The sequence below is a fragment of the Hyperolius riggenbachi genome, chromosome 4 (assembly GCF_040937935.1).
Source record: "Hyperolius riggenbachi isolate aHypRig1 chromosome 4, aHypRig1.pri, whole genome shotgun sequence".
NCBI lineage: Eukaryota > Metazoa > Chordata > Amphibia > Anura > Hyperoliidae > Hyperolius > Hyperolius riggenbachi.
In genome coordinates, this window is record NC_090649.1 from 114,057,416 (window position 1) to 114,080,484 (window position 23,069).

Here is a 23,069-nt window from a genome sequence, read left to right on the forward strand (position 1 = left end):
GGGTTAGCGTTGCCGGTCCCTGTTTATGGAACCTCTTATCTTTATTACATTTATGACTGCATGGTGGCAAAATGCATGCTATCCGCACGCTTCTTGTCCTCATGCAAGGCCTGGGTTGTTGTGTCTGAAAGCGTGGCCTTCTCCTCCTGCGCCTCCTCCTGTTCCATCACGTGTGCTGCTGCTGGGTTAGCGTTGCCGGTCCCTGTTTATGGAACCTCTTATCTTTATTACATTTATGACTGCATGGCGGCAAAATGCATGCTACCTGTGCAAAGAAAACAGACATTTCCCGCATTTAAAAGACAGTTTTCCCTTTGAAACTTTAAAATCGATTTTCTCAAAAACTTTAATCTCTTTTTGCTAAATTTTTTTCCCTCTTGTACCCACTTCCAAGGTGCACATACCCTGTAAATTTGGGGTATGTAGCATGTAAGGAGGCTTTACAAAGCACGAAAGTTCGGGTCCCCATTGACTTCCATTATGTTCGGAGTTCGGCGCGAACACCCGAACATCGCGGCCATGTTCGGCGAACCCGAACATCTAGGTGTTTGCCCAACACTAATAGCAACCCCCTGTGTAGGAACATGGTCTAGCCCTCTAATTAGAGCCCAACACATTTGTATCTAAAACTGACGGAGGATTTTACAGCAGAGAGGCAGAGCTATGTGGGGAAGGAAATTGCTCCTAGTACTTGTGGTGATGTGTGCCCTAACATACAGCATTAAAAAAAGGTTGTTTTAATCAATAAGATTCCTGTAAATTAAAGTACTGTGTCCAGTTTACATGGGACATGTCCCAGGATTAGGGTCCCAGATCCCAAGCGTCCCAGGTGGGCCATCAAATGTCCTAGTTGGGCCTGCTGAATGTTCCAGACTCTGTGGTTGTTGAATTGGCTCCCTTGCTCTGGGCCTGCCCCTACAAACCGTTGGCCCACCCACAGATCATAAATGTAGCTGTGTGTGTGTGTGTGTGTGTGTTAACCTCTGAAGAACCACAGGCTTTACCCCTCTAAAGACCAGGCCATTTTTTGTGAAAAAGGCCACTGCAGCTTTAAGGCCAAGCTGCAGGGCCGCACAACACAGCACACAAGTGATTCCCCCCCCCCCCTTTCTCCCCACCAACAGAGCTCTCTGTTGGTGAGGTCAGATCGCCCCTGGATGTTTATTTATTAATGGTTATTTGTCTATTTTTTTTAATACATTTTTTAGGTTTTTTTTTTTTATATTTATATATTCCTCCCTCCCCCGCTAGCCAATCCCCGTGATCAGCTGTCATAGGCTTCAGTCTATGACAGCCAATCACCACCAAGACTCAGGAGGGGACAGCTGTTTCACACTGCTGTCCCCAGTACAGCCCTGCTGTAGATCGCAGCACTGTACCAGGTATTTAGACGGCGGTTTTGCCGATTGCCGCTGGGAGACTGAAGGCTACCAAGCAGGAGATGCCCATACAGCCTGTGCGCGATCTCCTGCAAACTGAAGCCCCAGGACTGATCGGTGTTAGGCGGTCCTCGGGCTGCCGGCGTGGCCACGCCCATCGGCGTGACGCGGTCGGCAAGAAGTTAAAAGTAACTTACCTCAGGATAATCCAGAGACTTCCAGAATCATCCTTGAGCTCACTGTGCAAGGGCCTCTAAACATATATGACAAGCACTTGTAGTATTTGTTTTTGTCACTGCACTCCTGTCCATGTACAAGCGCTATACTGGACATGAGAGAATAGAGTACGCAACTATGCAGCAGCATGAAGCCGCTCGCGCATGAGCATCTTTGTGGTACAGTGGAGGTGCAGAGTCCATACAATACTCGTGCATTCAGATAATGGCTTCAATTCATCAAGGGCTGTTCGATAACAATAACCAAGTCCTCAAAATACCGCATTCAGTATTGTACACTTGTGTGTGCTAATTCATCAATATTTTCACACATGTGGTAGATGTTTGGTAAGTTACTGAAGAGGTCCCGTGCAGTAAGGGCATTACAATAGGAAAGAGGCAGCACCGACATCCCTATAGATGTGCACTTTATACATGTTGTGCTGCCTCTGCTCTTGCTGAATCTGTCTCATTAGTCTTAACTTTCTATTTACTTGCCACAGCTTAGATGAACTGCTGAGAAACATTACACATTCCCTGTTTAGGTCATTTTGCCACAAGCTCCCACTTGCATCTCTGCATATTTAAACAGGCACTCAAGGGGTTACACTACCGAAGGGTGCCTGGAAAAGAAGGGTGCCTGGAAAATAGATTTTTTTCTTTTCTCTCCACTCCCTGCCTGGGGGGTTCTGTTCCACCAGAGAAGCCTGGCCAACCTATCAGCAGCACTTGCAGGGGACAGGGGAGGTTTCTATTAGCTGCCTGCTCCTGTCAAACACAGAGACATCCACACTGAAGGCATTCCAAGCTTGTTATCCACAGGGGAGAGCTGGAGATAATCACCTCACATGTTATCGAATGCTGTAAGCCTGATGAATTAAAATTTGCTGACATTTTACTGACATGTGTTGAGGTTTTCACTGAAGAAGTCGGTAATTTATCTCTCTGCTCAGGGATGTCAGCTTCTCATGCGGTAACTGCTTTGATGAATTAACATTTTACTAAACTAAGTGCTCCTTAAAGTCAGTTGTTTTCAGCATTACTGAATGCGGTAATGCTTGATGAATTGAAGCTATTAATGTCTCACAAAACAGTTTATAAATGTTTTCTTTGTGTTTATGAATTAATTAGGATGGCCCTAATGCAGGATGGCTGGGTGGCTAGATACTGTACTGGTTAAGGGATCTGACAAAGGCAACCTAGGTTCAAATCTCGGCTTTTCCTGTTCAGTAAGCCAGCACCTATTCAGTAAGGAGACCTTGGGCAAGACTCCCTATCACTGCTGCTGCCTAGAGTGTGTTCTTGTGGCTGCAGGTCTGGCGCTTTGAGTCTGCCAGGAGAAAAGCACAATATAAATGTTATTTGTCTTGTTTGTGTAATGCTGCTCTGTAAATATATGTATCAGGATCAGATCTCTTTTTGACCTAAATATTTTTTTTTCCAATGCTAATCTAAGTCGGTGTGTAATACAATATCCTGTGCCTGCCTGCTTCCTCTAATCCAGCCTTTCTATCCTGGAGGAACCCTGCAAATAGCTTTTGGATCTCAAAGAACACCTGCAAACAATTTTTTGATCTCGAGGAACCCCCACATTTATTTTGCAGGAAGCGTGGTCTTTAAAAGTATGTGTGGTTGTTTATTTCACTACCCCCTATTACACTGCCACTCATTCTGCCTCCTAAGCCCCTAATTAAGTGCTTCTTGTTACAGTACCACCTATTATAGTGAGCTCCATTATACATCCCCACGATGGGGGGAAATGCCAAGGAACCCCTGCAGAGTACTCAAGGAACCCTGGTTGAGAAAGTCTGCTCTAATCTGTTCACTACAATAAAAGTGGTCCTGTAGTAAGAGGGATATGCTGGCTTCCATATTTATTCCATTTTAAAATGCCCGCTAGTTCCCTGGCTGCGCCACTAACCTTTTTGTCTTTATCAGTGGAGGAATTACACACCTAAACCATGCAGTATGATTAGACTTTGGTCAGAGCATCTAGAGCTATGTATCCACGTCGTGATTTTCTCAACGATCTTTCTGCCAATAGCAATTTTTTGAACGCTGAGCAGTTGTTTCTGCAATATCGCAATGTGTGTACAGGCTCACGACCACGCGAACACCGTAATAACGACCGTCACAGCAGATCAGACCGCTATGATCCCCGACGACTCCCGCACAAAGTATCGCGATCGCTTGAAGTCTCGATCCCTCCTGACGTGTAATGTCGCATGATATTGTGCATACTCGCCGGAAGGAAAAGGTGTTGCTAACAACCGTCGTCAAGGAGACGTCGCTGGACACGTCAGATGGTGAGTACGGAGCTTAAAGAGAGTCTGAAGCGAGAATAAATCTCGCTTCAGACCTCATACATAGCAGGGGCATGTGTGCCCCTGCTAAACCGCCGCTATCGCGCCGCTAAACGGGGGTCCCTTCACCCCCAAATCCCCTCGGTGCAGCGGGGGAGCGCTTCCTGGTTGGGGCAGGGCTAACCGCCGCAGCCCTGCCCCACGCGCGTCTGTCAGCGCGTATCTCCGCCTCTCCCCCGCCCCTCTCAGTCTTCCTTCACTGAGAGGGGCGGGGGAGAGGCGGCGATGCGCCGCTGATAGACGCGACTGGAGGCAGGGCTGCAGCCGTTAGCCCTGCCTCCAGGAGCGACCAAGTCTGCGACCAAGTGTTGCAGTGGGGGATTTGGGGGTGAAGGCACCCCCGTTTAGCGGCGCGATAGCGGCGGTTTAGCAGGGGCACACATGCCCCTGCTAACTATGAGCTCTGAAGCGAGATTTATTCTCGCTTCAGAGTCTCTTTAAACTGCATACTCATTGCAGGTCAATGGTTTGAAGTACTGAGGCTCAACAAGACAGCTGGCAGAATACATTGCTTCACATTCAATTTAACTGTTTGTAAGACACATGGGGCTTGATTCACTAAGACCAATAGCATGCCTTATCCAAGTTAACACATCTTATCAGAGATACTGTAACACACCTTATCAAAGTTAACATGGCTTATCAGAGTAGCATAGCGAGCGCTACGATTTTATGCCTGCTAATTGGCAATGACGAGAGCTCCACTCATCCTGCCCTGAGCCCCTGCGGGGTCGTAGCACTCGTTATGCTACACTGATAAGGCACGTTAACTTTGATAAGGCATGTTATCTCTGATAAGGTGTGTTAACTCGGATAAGGCATGCTATTTGTCTTAAGGTAGCCATACACTGGCCGATTTGCCATACGATCGACCAACAGATAGATCCCTCTCTGATCGAATCTGATCAGAGAGGGATCGTATGGCTGCCTTTACTGCAAACAGATCGTGAATCGATTTCAGCATGAAACCAATCACAATCTGTGACGCTGCCGCTATGGCCGCCGCCCCCTCCCCCCTGCATACATTACCTGCTCTGCCGGCGTGAGTCCCCCGGTCTCCGCTGTCTTCTTCTCTGCGCTGGGCTCCGAGTCCAGCTGGCTTCACTGAACTTCCTGTTTGGGGGAAGTTTAAACAGTAGAGGGCGCTCTACTGTTTAAACTTCCTGCCAGGACAGGAAGTTCAGTGAAGCCAGCCGGACTCAGAGCCCAGGGCAGAGAAGAAGACAGCGGTGACAGCGGGGATAAACGCCGGCCGGATCAGGTAATGTATTGCAGCTAGCGTCGGTCGTCGGGCATTCAAACGCCGCTAACGACGCACTCCCGTCCTGCCGGCGATCGAGCAAAATCTTCCTCACAGATGGATCGACGGGAATCGACAGGAACGATTGATTTTGGATGGAAATTGATCGTTCAGTCAGCATTTGCGCAACGATTTCACAGCGGATTCGATCACAGTGATCGAATCTGCTGTATATCGGTGGGAAAATCGTTAGGTGTATGGGCCCCTTTAGTGAATCAAGTCCGTTGAATGAGAATTCTGGAGCTTGCAATGAGTGGAGAAGGGGTAGGAGGTCAGCAATCTCATTTTTTTAATGTTGCACAAAAGTGGATGACAAAAAAAGTAGTTCACTTCTTTGATACTTATGACTTCAATGATATTTACAATGTTTACTTAATATTTGTAAAGCACTGATCTCTTCCATGCTTATCAACGTCCATTTTGCAGGAAGTCATTGCAACTGGTTTAAATATGATCACAAATTGGATTCTTTAACACTGTGGATTGATTAAATATATTTTCTTTTAATCTGAAGTATCTAATCTAAAATATCATTTGTTAAAAATGGAACCATAAAAGGGAATCTAAAGTGAAAATAAACATATGATATACCGTAATGAATTGTATGTGAAGTACAGCTAAGAAATAGAACCTTAGTAACAAAGAAACTGTTTCCAGTACAGGAAGAGTTAAAAGACCACTATCGCAAAAAAAGTAGGCAGTTAAAATCTGACAGAACCGGGGCCAGTCCATCTCCTCATGGGGGATTCTCTGGGTTTTCTTTATTTTCAACAGCATTTCCTAAATCCTCAGCCTTCTCCTGCTCCGGTACCGGGTCCCGTAACTTCAGCTAATTGCGGCCAGTCTGACGCGAGAGAAGTGCATAGAAGGTGGAGGACGGCGGCGTGGGAGTGATCCGTTTGGATGGGGCTGGAGGAAGCCCCAGGTATGTATACATTTTTTATTATTACTCAGCTCTGGTTTCCTTTAACACATCCTGGAGATATGTCTCTTATTAGGCCCGGTTCCCACTAGTGCAGAAAATGTACCAGTCTAGTATGTTTTCTGCACCTCTGATAAATGTAGGAAGCAGATCCTTTAAAAAATAGGATCTGCTTCCAAATGGATATGATTGCCAGAATGCTGAGTCCCAACCGGCTACAGTTTTGGAACAGAATGCAAAATGTGGGGTGCACAAATGCAATTAAAGCCAATAAGAATGGACAGTGTCTGTTCTCATGACTAATAAGTAAAAAAAACAGGTCACAAGGCCACCACTAGTATACCAATGCTTTATTAAGCATACAAAATGTGTCTAATCAACATCCCTATAGATAAAAAGATGTTCAATGCATCACATTTTCTCATTCATGCTAAAAAAAGAGACTAAGGCTCCCTGCACACTGCAAATCTGATTCTGATTTGCAATGTCGATTTTCCCGGAATACAATCAACAGAAAAACGGAGGAAAAAGCGCAGCATGCAGTAATGGTTAAAAATCAGAATCGGATGTAAAAACCGATTTAAAATTGGAATTGCATGCAGTGTGCAGGGAGCCTTATGCTTCATACACACTTGAGATAAAAGTCTTTGGAAAATGCAAGATCACAGACCAATTTTACCCCCTTCCATGTAGTATGAGAGCCATACTCTGCACAGTCTATTCTATGGAGCTGCATAGTGTTGGGCGAACACCTGGATGTTCGGGTTTAGGCCGAACAGGCCGAACATGGGCCAGATGTTCGGCATGTTCTGCCCGAACGCCGAACTCAATGGAAGTCAATGGGACCCCCGAACATGCCCATTTTGGGGGCCCTATGGGGTCGCAGGCATAAGGGGGGAGCATGCCCCGATCGCGGGGGGGGGGGGGGTCGGAAATTCCCCCCACCCCCTCCGCTAGCGCTCCCCCCTCTGCCCGCTTCCCCATACAAAAGTTTAAGGCAAGTTAAATAGTACTTGGTGGCTGGCACTGGCAGTGGAGTGAGGAGGAGGAGGAGTCCGAGTAGCAGAGTGACGTGTTGAGGCCGGGCAGTGGGCGGTTCAGCGGTAGTACCCTTGTGGTACTTCCGCCCTTTCTCTGACCTCACGTCCTCTACGTGATGACGCATACGAGGGTACGCGTGACGCGTACCCTCGTATGCAGAGGACGTGAGGTCAGAGAAAGGGCGGAAGTGCCACAAGGGTACTACCGCTGAACCGCCCGCTGCCCGGCCCCAACGCGTCACTCTGCTACTCGGACTCCTCCTCCTCCTCACTCCACTGCCAGTGCCAGCCACCAAGTACTATTTAACTTGCCTTAAACTTTTGTATGGGGAAGCGGGCAGAGGGGGGAGCGCTAGCGGAGGGGGTGGGGGGAATTTCCGACCCCCCCCCCCCCCGCGATCGGGGCATGCTCCCCCCCCCCTTATGCCTGCGACCCCATAGGGGGGCCGTATTGCGGCATGTTCGGGCGAACAGGGCCCTGTTCGGCCGAACAGGGGCCCTGTTCGGCCCTGTTCGGCGGCCATTCAGTAGTTCGGGGCGAACCCGAACTTAAAAGGCCGAACACCATCAGGTGTTCGGCCGAACTCGAACATCACCCGAAAAGGGTGATGTTCTGCAGAACCCGAACAGTGGCGAACACTGTTCGCCCAACACAGCTGCACTCCCCATCAGATAAAATCTTTGCAAGATGCTGCACACAAAGATGCCCGTACACACTCAAAAGATCATCATCTGCAAAAGATCTGTTCCTGCAAAAAATCAATTCCTGCAAAATGCATTCATAGTCTATGAGATCTGCAGATCCTCATACACACTTGGTTTAACAGACTTCATCTGCATATCTGGCAATCATCTGCAGATCTGAAAATCCATCCTGGTGGATCTGATCTGCAGATGATTGATTGTCTGTTAAACCAAGTGTGTATGAGGATCTGCAGATCCAGAGCCGGGACAAGATCCTCCAGCACCCAAGGCTGAGACAGCAAAGTGCGCTGCTCCAGCCCTCCCACCCCAGCCTTCACACACTGATTGCTATTAGACTAAGAGGGCCACAGGGCCCCCAACCTCCCCAACACCTTAATCTCTAGTTATCTGGCTTGCAGTCACTGTCATGTATCCCCTTTTTCTTATTTTTTTCTGCTTCAAATACAATTGGGAATGACAGCTGAATGAATTGTGCGCCCCCTCCTACACTGCGCCCTGAGGCTGGAGCCTCTCCAGCCTATGCCTCGGCCCGGCCCTGTGCAGATCTCATAACTATGAATGCATTTTGCAGGAACAGATCTTTTGCAGATAATGATCTTTTGAGTGTGTACGGGCATCTTTGTGTGCAGCATCTTGCAAAGATTTTATCTGATGGGGAGTGCAGCTCAATAGAATAGACTGTGTAGAGTATGGCTCTCATACTACATGGAAGGGGGTAAAATTGGTCTGATATCTTTCATTTATCTTTCAAGTGTGTACACACCATAAGGAAGATTTAATTGCCTACTACCTATAGGGTTAAAGTGCTCAGCAAGAAGCCGGTTGTAAACTGATATATTTCTGGCTCCGCTTGGGTTTGAAGCCAGTAAACAGATCAGCGCCGGGCAGAAGCATAGGGATCCCCCATTGGATTTCAAAAGACCAAAAAGCATCCTCAGCAACAGGGAGGATTCTCATTGGTTCATGTTGGATGAATGAAAAATGCTCAATGTTGCTGGGGATTGGTCTATTGTAATCCTATTAGGAGCCCCATGCTCCTGCGGTCTGTGAACATCCCGGCCAAGTGGAGGAGTCAGCAGCAGAGGAACCTGGGGACAAGTGAGTATCGATGATCGAACATGGCGATTGAAGTGGACAGATGGAGTGGATGTAAAACGGATGGCAGAGATGTACGACAGAGCTTACCATGCTGTTTTGCATCCACTCCAAGTAGGAACCAAGCCTAAGGCCTGGAACCCACTGAAAACCGCAAACGCAAAACGCAAGCGCTAGCGTTTTGTCTGAGCGGTTTGCAAGCGGATTAATGCGCGTTTTTGGTCGTGTTTTGCAACATTGTATTTTTTTCCCCAGCGGGTGCCTTGCGTTTTGCGTTTTTATCCTGATTGGTCCTGTGAATTATTTTTCATTTTGTTACAGTGTGCTGAACCGCAAAACGCTAGCAAAACCGCTCAGTTTAGGTTTTGCTGAGCGTTTCCGCTAGCGGTTCAATGCTTTACATTGAAGCGCTAACGCTCCCAAAATGCTGCAGGTCCTGCGTTTGCGTTTCTGAGAAACGCAAACGCTCCTGTGGAAGTTGCCCCATCCATTAACATTAGCCCAGCGTTTTGGCAAACTGCTAGCGTATCGCAGTGCTGCCAAAACGCTGCCAAAAGCGCTCCTGTGGGTTCCAGCCCTTACTGTTTCTCAAGTTTCAGACCTTTTTAATATTTGCTCTGCTATCTGGCAATATAAATGATTTCACCTATGCAAATAGTTCTGTATCATGCCGGAAACTTAACGTTTTGAAACCTTGCAATAAGCTGTCTACACTTAATCATTTGAACAAACAAGGAGATAAGGAAAAGGTTAGCAATAATGTTATATCTCTTTGTTTAACCATTTACAGACATCCTATCGTATTAAAACGTAATGCTTACCTCTATTAACGGCAACATGACGTTTTAATACGTCGCGCGTTCCCGCCGCTGCTACCAGGGCCGGGCCGAGGCATAGGCTGGAGAGGCTCCAGCCTCAGGGCGCAGTGTAGGAGGGGGCACAGAATTCATTCAGCTGTCATTCCTAATTGTGTTTGAAGCAGAAAGAAATAAGAAATATGGGATACATGGCAGTGACTGCAAGCCATTTAACTAGATATTAAGGTGTTGGGAAGGTTGTGGGCACTGTGGCGCCTCTTAGTCTAACAGCAATCAGTGTGTGATGGCTGGGGTGGGAGGGATGGAGGGGCGCACTTTGGTGTCTCAGCCTTGGGTGCTGGAGGACCTTGTCCCGGCTCTGGCTGCTAGCGCCGTGTCCGCGCCACTACCGCCGCTGTTTCCGTCGGGATCCCGTGCTGGGTGATTGGGAAAGAAGACCGAACAGTCCTCTACCCAATCGCAGTGCCTGGAGTGAATGGACGTGACCGCAAACAGCGGCTATGTCCATTCACAAAAACAGGAAATGTAACAATAAAATAAAGTGTAAAAAAAAAAAAAAAAAAAAAAAAAAGTGAACACTTCCTATAACGAGTGTTCACTAACGCCATCTTGTGGCCAAAAAGTATATTACACCTACAAAATACATACATTTTCAAGTGTATATACACATCCTACTAATATCATAAATGGGAAAGTTCGGATGTTTGGATGTTTGGATATTTGGATGTTTGGATGTTTGTTACTCGATCACGCAAAAATGGCTGAACGGATTGGAATGAAATTTGGCACACACATAGTACATTACCTGGAATAAAGTATAGGATACTTTTTACTCCCATAACCAAAAAGGGGGCGGAGACAAATACAAATTTCACTGGAAATGTAAACTGCAGCCATTCTTACACTGTTAATAAAAACAAAAGTTTGCTTTCCTAAAACAGAAAGAATTTGCGATAATTCAGGTTGGAGTGAGCTCGAGATGTCTCCCAGGCAACACTGCTGAATATATGCAAATTAACCATTGTACCCTTAGAAGCTAAACACACCTCCAGAACCGCTGGAATGCAATGATGTGTCAGCTTGTACAGAGCCATAATAATCCAACATGCATACAGACTGTTTCGGATTGTTTGATCCTCATCAGTAAAAGGGGGCTTTTAGGACCATTGTAGTCCCTTAACACACTCCAATGAGTTCTGGGTCACCATGAGCTTGCTGGTTAGTCTGTTACACTGTTAATGGTAGGGTTCTCAAACTTTGCACAGTTGGTCGCTGGGTGACTGGGATTAATATTCAGAAAGGTGGGTGGAGTCTATAAAAGCAAAATTAACAAAATTAACCTATTGATTTTCAAGGGGAATATTTACATTGCTGCCATTCTTGCACTGTTAATGGCACAAGCCTCAAACCTGGTACAGTTGATCATTGGGTGACTAGGGTTCCATTTCAGAAAGGGGGTGGAGCCACAAATAACCAATTAAATTTGTTTCATTTCAATGCAAATTATTGATGCCAAACACCGCAAAGATCACAATCTTGGTAATTGATTAATTGTGTGTTAGGGTTAGAAAAGTAGGCACAGCCAACACCAGCCAAATACATAAATGGGCAACGCCGGGTCATAAGTGGGCAGAGACAAATACAAATTTTACTGGGAAAATGTAAACAGCAGCCATTCTTACTGTTAATGGTAGGGTTCTCAAACTTTGCACAGTTGGTTACTGGGTGACTGGGATTAATATTCAGAAAAGTGGGTGGAGTCTATAAAAGCCAATCAAAATTAACCTATTGATTTTCAGGGGGAATATTTACATTGCTGCCATTCTTGGACTGTTAATGACACAAGCCTCAAACCTGGTACAGTTGATCATTGGGTGACTAGGGTTCAATTTCAGAAAGGGGGTGGTGCCACAAACAGCCAATTAGATTTGTTATATTCCAATGCAAATTATTGATGCCAAACACCGCAAAGCTCACAAACTTGGTAATTGAGTAATTGATTAATTGTGCGTTAGGGTTAGAAAAACGGGCACAGCCAACACCAGCCAAATACATAAGCGGGCAACGCCGGGTCATAAGTGGGCGGAGACAAATACAAATTTTACTGGGAAAATGTAAACAGCAGCCCTTCTTACACTGTTAATGGTAGGGTTCTCAAACTTTGCACAGTTGGTTACTGGGTGACTGGGGTTAATATTCAGAAAAGTGGGTGGAGCCTACAAAAGGCAATCAAAAATTACCTATTGATTTTTCAGGGGAATATTTCATTGCTGCCATTCTTGCACTGTTAATGGCACAAGCCTCAAACCTGGTACAGTTGATCATTGGGTGACTGGGGTTTAAATTTATAAACAAACAGCAAATATGAGTTGTTTCACAAACTTGGTCATTGAGTAATTGAATAATTGTGTGTTAGGGTTAGGAAAAGTGGGCGCAGCCAGCACCTGCAAAATACCAGGTCATCAGTAGGCGGAGACAAATGCAAATTTCACTGAGAAAATGTAAACTGCAGCAATTCTTAAACTTTTAATGGTAGGGTTCTCAAACTTTGCACAATTGGTCACTGGGTGACTGGGATTAATATTCAGAGAAGTGGGTTGAGCCTACAAAAGCCAATCAAAATTCACCTATTGATTTTCAAGGGGAATATGTAAATGTTACCATTCTTGCACTGTTAATGGCACAAGCCTTAAACCTGGTACAGTTGGTCATTGGGTGACTGGGGTTAAATTCAGACAAAGGGGTGGAGCCACAAACAGCCAATCAGATTTGTTTAATCTCAATGCAAATTATTGATGCCAAAAACCGCAAAGCTCACAAACTTGGTTATTGAGTAATTGTGTGTTAGGGTTAGCAATAGTAGGCGGAGCCAACACCAGCCAAATACATACCTGAACAATGTTAGGAAATAAGTGGGTGGAGAAAAATACAAATTTCATTGTGCAAATGTAAACTGCAGCCATTCTTACACTGTTAATGGTAGGGTTGTCAAACTTTGCACAGTTGGTCACTGGGTGACTGGGATTAATATTCAGAAAAGTAGGTGGAGCCTATAAAAGCCAATCAAAGTCCACCTATTGATTTTTAAGTGGAATATTTAATTGCTGCCATTCTTGCACTGTTAATCACCTGTACCTGGTACAGTTGGCCATTGGGTGATTGGGGTTCAAATTCAGAAAAGGGGTGGAGCCACATCCAATCAGATTAATTTTATTTCATTGCAAATTATTGATGCAAAGTTCACATACTTGGTCATTGAGTAATTGTGTGTTAGGGTTAGGAAAAGTGGGCAGGGCCAACACTAGCCAAATACATACCCGGGCAACGCCGGGCGTCCAGCTAGTCATTAATAAAATTACACTTCCAACCCTCCCCCCCCCCCCCCCCCCCCCCCCCCCATAAAAAAAACTTGTAAAAAAAAATCAGCTTAAAAAAAAATAGTTGCCTTAGGGACTCAGCTTTTTTATTCTATATTTTATGGGTGAAAATTAATTTTAATTTATTACATAGGGGCTTGTAATTATGGCCAGAACAAAAAAAAACAGAACAGAAAAATAACAGTTATATTTCAAAATAATATACTGTCGCCATACATTGTGATAGGGACATAATTTAAATGGTTTAATAATCGGGACCACTGGGCAAATAAAACGTGTTTGTTTTATCCACCGGAGAATGTTTAATTTTAAAACTATAATGGCTGAAAACTGAGAAATAATAATTTTTTTTTTCAGTTTTGCTCATTAAAATGCATTTAGAATAAAAAAATTCTTAGCAAAATGTACTATCCACAGAAAGCCTAATTGGTGTCGAAAAAACGAGGTATAGATCATTTTCTTGTGATAAGTAGTAATAAAGTTATTAGGGAATAAAAGGGAGGAGCAGTGACAACTGAAAATTGCTCTGGTCCGTTAGGATAAAAACCCTTGGGGGTGAACTGGTTAAAAGACTGTTTGCTATGTCTAGGCAACATTGTCACTGGGGCTAGTACCATAGGCAGCCACTTGCAGTGATGCGAGCCCACATCCAGATTGCTTAGCAGTCCTCCACTGCCTGCGGCTCCGATACCAGGGCCAGTCTGCGCAAAAGTGCGCTCTTTATGTATCTCTCCAGCAGCTGCTGGAGAGACACGTAAATAGCGCACTTCACTTGTGTCAGACAGCGTTGTGGGAGCGATCCATGTCCATGGGGCTGGAGGAAGCCCCAGGTATGTATAAAAAGGTAAGTATATGTCGTCTCTGGTTTCCTTTAAAGGTATTACCTGAATAAATGTATTGTTGGTTTTGATGTCAGCATGTCAAACATTTACACACAACCGACTTCACGCTATTGCCCCGCCTTATCTCACTTTTAGGACTTGTTCACACTATGAGCGTTTTCTGTGTTTTTTGTTTTTTTTTTGTTTTTTTTAAGCGCCGGCGATTTTAAAATTGCCCCAAAAGCGCTTGTGCAATGATTCCCTATGAGAGTGTTCACATCTGAGTGGTTCGATTCCGATCCACTCACCAAAGTGCTGCCTGTACCATTTTTGGGGCGATTTGCCTCAATGGAAGGTATAGGGAAATCGCAAGGCGATTGAAAAAGCGCTTTGTATTTTGACTTCTCCAGCGCTTTCATGAATAAATACATTGGGCCTGATTCACAAAGCGGTGCTAACAGTTAGCACCCTGGTGAAAAGCCCTTTATCACGCCTAAACCCAGTTTAGGCATGATAAGTTTAGGCGTGATAAGTTTAGGCATGATAAGTTTAAGCACCAAATGCGTTAGCACCGCAGTGCACAGCTGATCAAAAGTTTTGCGCTAGCAAAGTCTGGTGCACTTCGCATAGAGTTTAATGGCGCTGCTTTGCGTGCGGGACTTTGCACGCTATCTACACTTATCTAAACTTATCATACCTAAACTTATCACACCTAAACTGGCTTTTCACCAGTGTGATGCAAAGGTTATCACGCCTAAAGTCTTTTAGGCGTGATAACGGAGTTATCACTGCTTTGTGAATCAGGCCCATTGTGTTTATTCATTTCTGGGTGAAAGAGTTCACTGACTGATGTCAAGAAGTGAAAAAACAAATTGCACAAAATTGCGCACAAAAATGCAAAATGAAAGTGCTCGCGATTTATGATGTGAACAAGACCTTACAGTTATTTTTCTGGTTTCAGCACCAGAAACCCTTCCTATATCTCGATATTTGCCTAGGATGTTTAGTTATGCAGAATTCACCTCCTGCAGCATTCTAGGAGACCAGGGCCCATATGCAATTCACTTTTTCTCCTGAGTTTTCTCCTAGGAGAGAATTTTTCATCTTCAATTAAAAATAACTTTTTAGCACTTTGCTATGAAAGAAGTGACAAAAATTAGGTGAAAAAGAACTACCAAAACTATTTTGAGTATTTGTTTGCTTGCTGATGGTGTAAAAGGCATTTTATTTACAAGTTGTGAAAATATTACCTGGGAGAAAGTTCAGGTGAAAAAGTGAATTGCATATTGTCCCAAGTATATTATATCCTGGCTTCAGACTGCTCAGTAAGGCCCAGTGCACACCGAACGGTTTTAGGAAAGCGCTTGGCTAATGTATTTCTATGGGATGGTGCACACCAGCGGCTTGAGGTTTTTAGCAAACTGCAAACGTGCCTCCTGCTGCGCGTTTGCGGTTTGCAGAAGTGTTTCTGCCTCAATGTAAAGTATAGGAAAAAATGCAAACCGCTCTGGAAAACGCTAGATCAGAGCTGTTTTCCAGGTGTTTTTGTTACAGAAGCTGTTCAGTAACAGCTTTTACTGTAACAGTATTTGTAATCTGCTACACAAAAACGCTCCCAAAAACGCTAGGCATGTTTAGAAAATCTCTCTAAACAAGCCTAGAATCCCTCTGAATCTGCTCCCAAAACCGCTAGCGTTTGGATGATCTGCTAGCGGTTTTGGTGGGCACTGGGCCTAAAACACACACTCTGCAGATATCCACCTGACAGGAGTAACAATATCAGCACTTCAGACTGTAGATCGGAGTGAGGGAAGATGTTTACAATGGGAAACACCGACTGCATGATTTATGAAAAATTTGTAAAAAAGAAATTGCATTCATTGTTGTTTTTATTTCAGTTCCTCTTTAATTTACCATTAATTGTGTTTTTGTAGATGCAGTATAAAATCATGTTGAAACGGCTAAGGAAACTCCTGATCATAGTCGTAATTGCCGCTGTGTGCCTTCTCATCTGGGACTATGTAAACGTGAGGCAGAAAGATCAACGTATCATTAACAACCTGACTGCTGAAGGCCCAGCATCCTGCAGATCAAACAATGAAACCTGTAAATCCATAACACCATTCACTATTCTCAGCAAAGGAAATGGAATCTTATTCATGGAGACCACTGAGCGAATGGAGCCACCTTCCCTGGTCTCGTGTTCCATAGAGTCAGCAGCTCGAGTCTACCCTCATAGGCCGGTGGTCTACTTCATGAAAGGGTTAGGTGATGTGTCCACAGAGGAGGATCTGAACAGAACCCGGAAACATTTTCCAATCCTGTCTTCATTTGATAATGTCTACTTCTTCCCACTACGAATGACAGAGCTGTTTATGTATACTCCACTTATTACGTGGTATCAAAAGGTATGTATTGATGGTGACTATGTTCCTTATGGTGGGCCAATCTCCGTGCTGTAAAAAGGACTTTCATATCAAAGGGAAAAGAAGGGGGGGGGGGGGGGGGAGGGGTCAGGGCATAACTACAAATCACGGGGCCTCCATGCAAAATGTTAATTGGGCTACCCCCTGTTAAAACATTCTTTACCCCTCACCATATAATCACCTCATTGACCAGGAGGCCCGTTTGCCAGGAATCTTAACTGCAGCCAGCAAACATTTCCCCATCCATACCAAGTGTGGCTATAGCAACATCTGCTCTGGGGGCAGGGACATATTTATCATAAGGCAATGTAGGCGCATGCCTACAGGCACCTTATGTGGCAGAGGCGGCTCCTCTCCCTTCCCCAATGTCCCCTCTCTCAACAGAGCCAGAGGGCGATGCCACTCACCACCCACCTCTAGTCCAGCAGCTACAGGTATGTATTTAGGGGCAGAAATCCCAAGCTAAATCAGTGCCTCCTGTGAAATTGAGAGTAGCATGGTCAGCAATGTGGGTATTGCATCCTCCTCCCTGCACCGCACACACTGCAATTTTGACTGATCTATATATTACAATTTTTCTTTTATTAAAATTGAGGGGGCCAAGATTTGGCTGGGCAGACCCACTCTTTGAATTACACCGCTGCTAGGTTCATGTACATTTCGCTTTTAGTGTGATATAAGAAAATAAGAGCCGGAATGGGGTGTGTGGCCTGTGTTGATGGGGCGTAGTTTAGGGCTCTAGAATCTCCGTGCCTACAAGCTCCTGAAATGTAAACCAGTCCCTGTCTGGAGGGCAGTCCCTGCATTGGAAGGATTGAGAGTAAGAATTTGGCTTCCCCCCCCCCCCCCCACAATCCTGGACCACCTGTGGCTTTAGGGACCCCCCCCCCCCCCCATCCATACCAAGAGCCGGGACAAGGTCCTCCAGCACCTATGGCTGAGACACCATATTGTGACACTTTATCCCTTCCACCCCAGTCGTCACACACTGATTGCTATTAGACTAAGAGGTGCCCCAAGGCCCTCAACACCTTAATCTCTAGTTATCTGGCTTGCAGTCACTGCCATATATCCCCTTTTTTATTTCTTTCTGATTCAAACACAATAGGAGAATGATGAGTGAGTTGTGCGCCCCCTCCTACACTGCGCCCTGTGGCTGGAACCCCTCGGCCCTGTCCATACCCATTGTTACGCCGAGGGGAAGGGGGGGGGGGATGATACAAAGGGCTGGTCAGTTACAAAGTGACCCATATCAAAAGTGGAGCAGGTACTCAATACGTAGCTCGTGATCGAGTACTGATAGATGACAGTCTGTCACACACTTCTGAGACACACTTCTGATTTCATAGTGAACAGAATTCACTGCAATTTCTATTTCCAAATAGCAATCTACAGTAAACGTGAATGGCGTAATGTGTGGTGTGGAAATAAAGTGGTCAGGCATGATGGTGCAGGAAGCTGTCTGTCGTCTAGGCGGGGCGAGCATGCTTGGTTGAAATGGGATGATGTTTATTATGGAGAGTGGATAGAGTGATATACAGTATGTGAGACCAGGAAATGCCACCATTATCAAATATGAATGGTCAGGTATAAATCTGGACAGCACGTTGGTGTAGTGATTAGCACCCTCGCCTTGCAGCACTGGACCCCTGCTTCAAACCTCGGCCAGGGCGCTATCTGCATGGAGTTTGTATGTTTTCCCTGTGTTTGAGTGGGTTTTCTCAGCGAACTTTGTTTTCCTCCCACATCCCAAAATCATACAGATAAGTTAATTGGCTTCCCCCGAAATTGGCCCTAGATTATGATGCATAATACACCATACATACATAGACATGTGACTATGGTGGGGATTAGATTGTGAGCTCCTCTGAGGGACAGTTTAGTGACAAGACAATATACTCTGTACAAGACTGCAGAAAATGTTATACGCTATAAATACTAAATAATAATAACAAGATGGGTTGCCCGGTGTCTACTGACTTGTTACAATGCATACTAGAAGTATTCAGGGCCCGTTTCCACTACAAAGTGCTGCGAGTGTGGCTTTCTAGCCGCATCGCATCACTTCCACCGCCGGCCGCATCACTTCCGCATCTTCCGATGCGGAAGTGAATTGAGGAGATGGGACGCGGATGCGGCCGTGCGAGAATCTGCAACATGCTGCAGATTCTCGGATCGCTCTGCACCGCTCCGCACAACATGCACACAGTGTAAACTCTTCCATTGCTGTGCATGTGTTTCAGGACACCTGCGGTGTGATGCAGCTATGTAGCCGCATCGCACCTCTCCTAGTGGAAACGGGCCCTTACTGATGAAAGCACCCAAGTTGACACCAAAAAGTTCCTCTTTGCAGCAAGACAAGAAATCACGCTGAAGTGGCTAAGTCCCTCTGCGCCAACTAAAGCTGAATGGTTTAACAGGATAGATAAGTGCCTATGATATGAAAATATTATTCGTACATATAAATTGCACCCCCCAAATTCCATAAAATATGGGATAGGTGGCATGAGAGATAAATTCAGCTTGGTGACAAAGTCCATGCCCTGGTTCTTCGACTGCCAGCCAGACTTTGTCTGCAGAGCGCTATGGAACGTAGTCCCTTATTAATGCATTCAACTGAGATGTATTGTGTGTACACCTGCACTAGTCACGCTTGAGATGCCCTTTAACTGTGACAATGAAGCATCCATTGACACTGTCGTTGGGGGAATCATGCTCAACATACCTTATTCCGTGTCTCTGGATACTCGTGGTCGCACAATAAGTTATCACTGATGTACCTTCAGTACTAATCCATTATTATTTTCTGTGAAGTTGTTTACATTTGTATGGTCCTATTTGATGTTATGTGGGGAAAAGGCAGTCAATCTTTATATATTGTGCCTCAAAACATTTATTTTTGTTAAGAAATAAAATACCGTATATACTCGCATATAAGCCGACCCCCCAACTTTTCCCTGAAAAAACTGGGAAAAATGATTGACCCCCATATAAGCCGGGGGTAGGAAATGCTGGATTGGTGCAGCCCCCCAGTGTGTCCCAGTATAGCTAGTATAGTGCCCAGTATAGGTAGGTAGTGTCCAGTATAGCTAGTATAGTGCCCAGTATAGCCAGTATAGTGCCCAGTATAGCGCCCAGTATGGGTAGGTAGTGCCTCAGTTTAGCTAGTATAGTGCCCAGTTTAGCTAGTATAGTGCCCCAGTATGGCTAGTAAAGTGCCCAGTTTAGCCAGTATAGTGCCCAGTTTAGTTAGTATAGTGCCCAGTTTAGCCAGTATAGTGCCCAGTTTAGTGCCCAGTTTAGCTAGTATAGTGCCCAGTTTAGCTAGTATAGTGCCCAGTTTAGCCAGTATAGTGCCCAGTTTAGCCAGTATAGTGCCCAGTTTAGCTAGTATAGTGCCCAGTTTAGCTAGTATAGTGCCCAGTTTAGCCAGTATAGTGCCCCAGTTTAGCTAGTATAGTGCCCAGTTTAGCTAGTATAGTGCCCAGTTTAGCCAGTATAGTGCCCCAGTTTAGCTAGTATAGTGCCCAGTTTAGCCAATATAGTGCCCAGTTTAGCTAGTATAGTGCCCAGTTTAGCCAGTATAGTGCCCAGTTTAGCCAGTATAGTGCCCAGTTTAGCCAGTATAGTGCCCAGTTTAGCCAGTATAGTGCCCAGCATAGGTAGGTAGTACTCCCGGCTCCCCCCCCCCCTCCCCGCCGCTGCTATTACCTGCAGGCAGCGGCCGCTTCCTAATCCGCGTTCCTCTTCTTAAACTTTTCAGCGTGTATCACAGCAGCGCGCCCGGCGCTGCTGCTGTGACGATGCAGAGTGCAGGAAAGAGCGCGGTTCCCTATAACGGCGATCTGTATCGCCGTTACCAAGGGAACCGCTCTTTCCTGCCCCTGCATCGTCACAGCAGCAGCGCCGGGCGCGCTGCTGTGATACACGCTGAAAAGTTTAAAAAGAGGAACGCGGATTAGGAAGCGGCCGCTGCCTGCAGGTAATAGCAGCGGGGGGAGCGGGGAGGGGGGGGAGCGGGGCGCGAAACACCCACCACCCACCACTATACCACCAGGGAAGACTCGCATACAAGCCGACCCCCCAACTTTTGACCCCCTTTTTGGGGGTCAAAAATTCGGCTTGTATGCGAGTATATACGGTATATAATAACAATAATAATTAATAAAATCAAAGACCTCAACAGCATGTCCAACAGTTACCTATTTAGACTGGCTGCTAAACAGTGTGCACAGCTCAGCATTGCTTTCAAAATGCAGGAATTCATTATGCTTGTTTTCACTCAGGCCAGTGTAATGTGATGCAACAGTGACCTTCCACTTGCTGCATTTTGATATATTACCCCATCATTTCAACATTACATTAGTTCAAGAGGCTCTCTAATGCACCACTCAGCAGTATGTGACCCTATGCTTTCCTAAGCAACATTTTGGACTTTAAACTTTTAAACTGGATAGTCACCCGGTCCTAACAGATTCACTGAATGTATCTACGTAGATTAAAGAACAAATGAATTGAGAGATACAGTATATGGAGGCTGACATATGTATTTCCTTTTAAACAATGCTACTTGCCTGACTGTCCTGCTGATCCTCTGCTTCTAAAACTTTTAACCATACACCCTGAATTAGCATGCAGATCAGATGTTTGACTGCATTGCTGCATACATATTTCAGGTGTGTGATTCAGACACTACTGAGACATGACAGATCAGCAGGAGGTCACTGGTGTTGTCTGAGCTCAGTTGACCCTTAAGACATGTTCAAAATTAAATTCAAATTTTTAAATCAAATTAGAGTATGTTCTATGGTCATGGTAGAAGGCAACAGTTCTTATTTTGACTCTTCTGATATATTTGCTGTTTAGCTACATTGTCATAAGTTAGAGATTATGGGGCCCCATAGCAAAACTTTCATAGGGCCATAAGATGTAGGCACTCATGAGCAGTGGTGCTCAGCAGAGCTCGAATATTCGAGTAGCTCGAATATTCGAGCTCTTTTTCAGCTATTCGAGCTCGGTATTCGAGCTCCGAATAGCTGGAGCTATTCGAATGGGCTATCCGAGTACACTCGAATAGCCCATTCACTATTCGAGCTATTCGAGCAACCCGGCGCTATTCGAGCTCGGTACCGAGCTCGAATAGCGTCATAGCCCAGATTGATGTCCTTAGAGCCAATCAGAGGGCTCCCAGGCCCTCTGACGGCAGCCAATCACAGAGGGGGACCCTGGCCAGCCCCTACCCTATAAATAGCGGCCGCCATGTTCCGTTTCTCCGTGCTTGCCTGAGACTTGTACAGAGAGAGAGTTGCTCCTTTGTGCTTTGGCTTAGCAAGAGCTCTATTGTGGTCATTTACCTAGCGTTTTTGCTCACATACACCTCCTATACATACCTATATTGTTGTTAGTTATTTAGACATTGTATTTTAGTTAGTAGCTTGTGTGTTACATTAGAGACAGGCAGCTGCTGCAAGCTTACAGGTTTAGGCCTCAGGGGGGCCTTGCCTCTGTGGGCAGCTGTCCTCTGTTTATTTCTCTCATCTATACCAGTATTTCTGCTGTCCTTTACTAATAGTATTGTAGTTATACTGTACTAGGAGTAGGACACTCACTGACTGTCACTGTTTATAGGCTACTAGCTAGCTCCTGCCTGCGTGTGTGCACTCACTCACTGTCTGTGTGTACACACACTCTATTTCCTTCTGATTACTGATAGATTATTGTTAGTTAGTTGTACTTACTTACTACTTACTCTTACTGTACCCGTAGGGACACTCACTGTCACTGTTCATATAGGCTACTAGCTCCTGCGTGTGCGCACTGCACTCACTGTCTGAGTGTACACACAGAGCCGGGACAAGGTCCTCCAGCACCCAAGGCTGAGACCCCAAAGTGCGCCCCTCCATCCCTGCCACCCCAGCCATCACACACTGATTGCTATTAGACTAAGAGGCGCCACAGGGCCCACAACCTCCCCAACACCTCAATATCTAGTTATCTGGCTTGCAGTCACTGCCATGTATCCCCTTTTCTTATTTCTTTCTGCTTCAAACACAATTAGGAATGACAGCTGAATGAATTCTGTGCCCCCTCCTACACTGCACCCTGAGGCTGGAGCCTCTCCAGCCTATGCCTCGGCCCGGCCCTGTGTACACACACAACACACACTCCATTTCCTTCTGATCGCTGATTGATTATCGTAATTAGTTAGTTCTACTTACTGTTACTACTTACTCTTACTGTACTAGGAGTCTAGGACACTCAGTCACTGTGTTCATAGGCTACTAGCTCCTGCGTGCGTGCACTCACTGTCTGAGTGTACACACACCACCCACACTCCATTTCCTTCTGATCGCTGATTGATTATTGTAATTAGTTAGTTCTACTTACTGTTACTACTTACTCTTACTGTACTAGGAGTCTAGGACACTCAGTCACTGTGTTCATAGGCTACTAGCTCCTGCGTGCGTGCACTCACTGTCTGAGTGTACACACACCCACACTCCATTTCCTTCTGATCGCTGATTGATTATTGTAATTAGTTAGTTCTACTTACTGTTACTACTTACTCTTACTGTACTAGGAGTCTAGGACACTCAGTCACTGTGTTC

At 45.5% G+C, this 23,069-nt stretch overlaps 1 protein-coding gene across 1 annotated transcript in view; it reads left to right on the forward strand.

The window, feature by feature from the left end:
- Window positions 1-23,069, forward strand: part of LOC137570469 (alpha-1,4-N-acetylglucosaminyltransferase-like) — a 74,795-nt gene that overhangs the window by 38,148 nt on the left and 13,578 nt on the right. Inside the window, exon 2 of the mRNA XM_068279138.1 lies at window positions 15,970-16,443. Within this exon, the coding sequence (XP_068135239.1) occupies window positions 15,970-16,443 (474 nt within the window). The remainder of the gene's footprint in view (window positions 1-15,969; window positions 16,444-23,069) is intronic.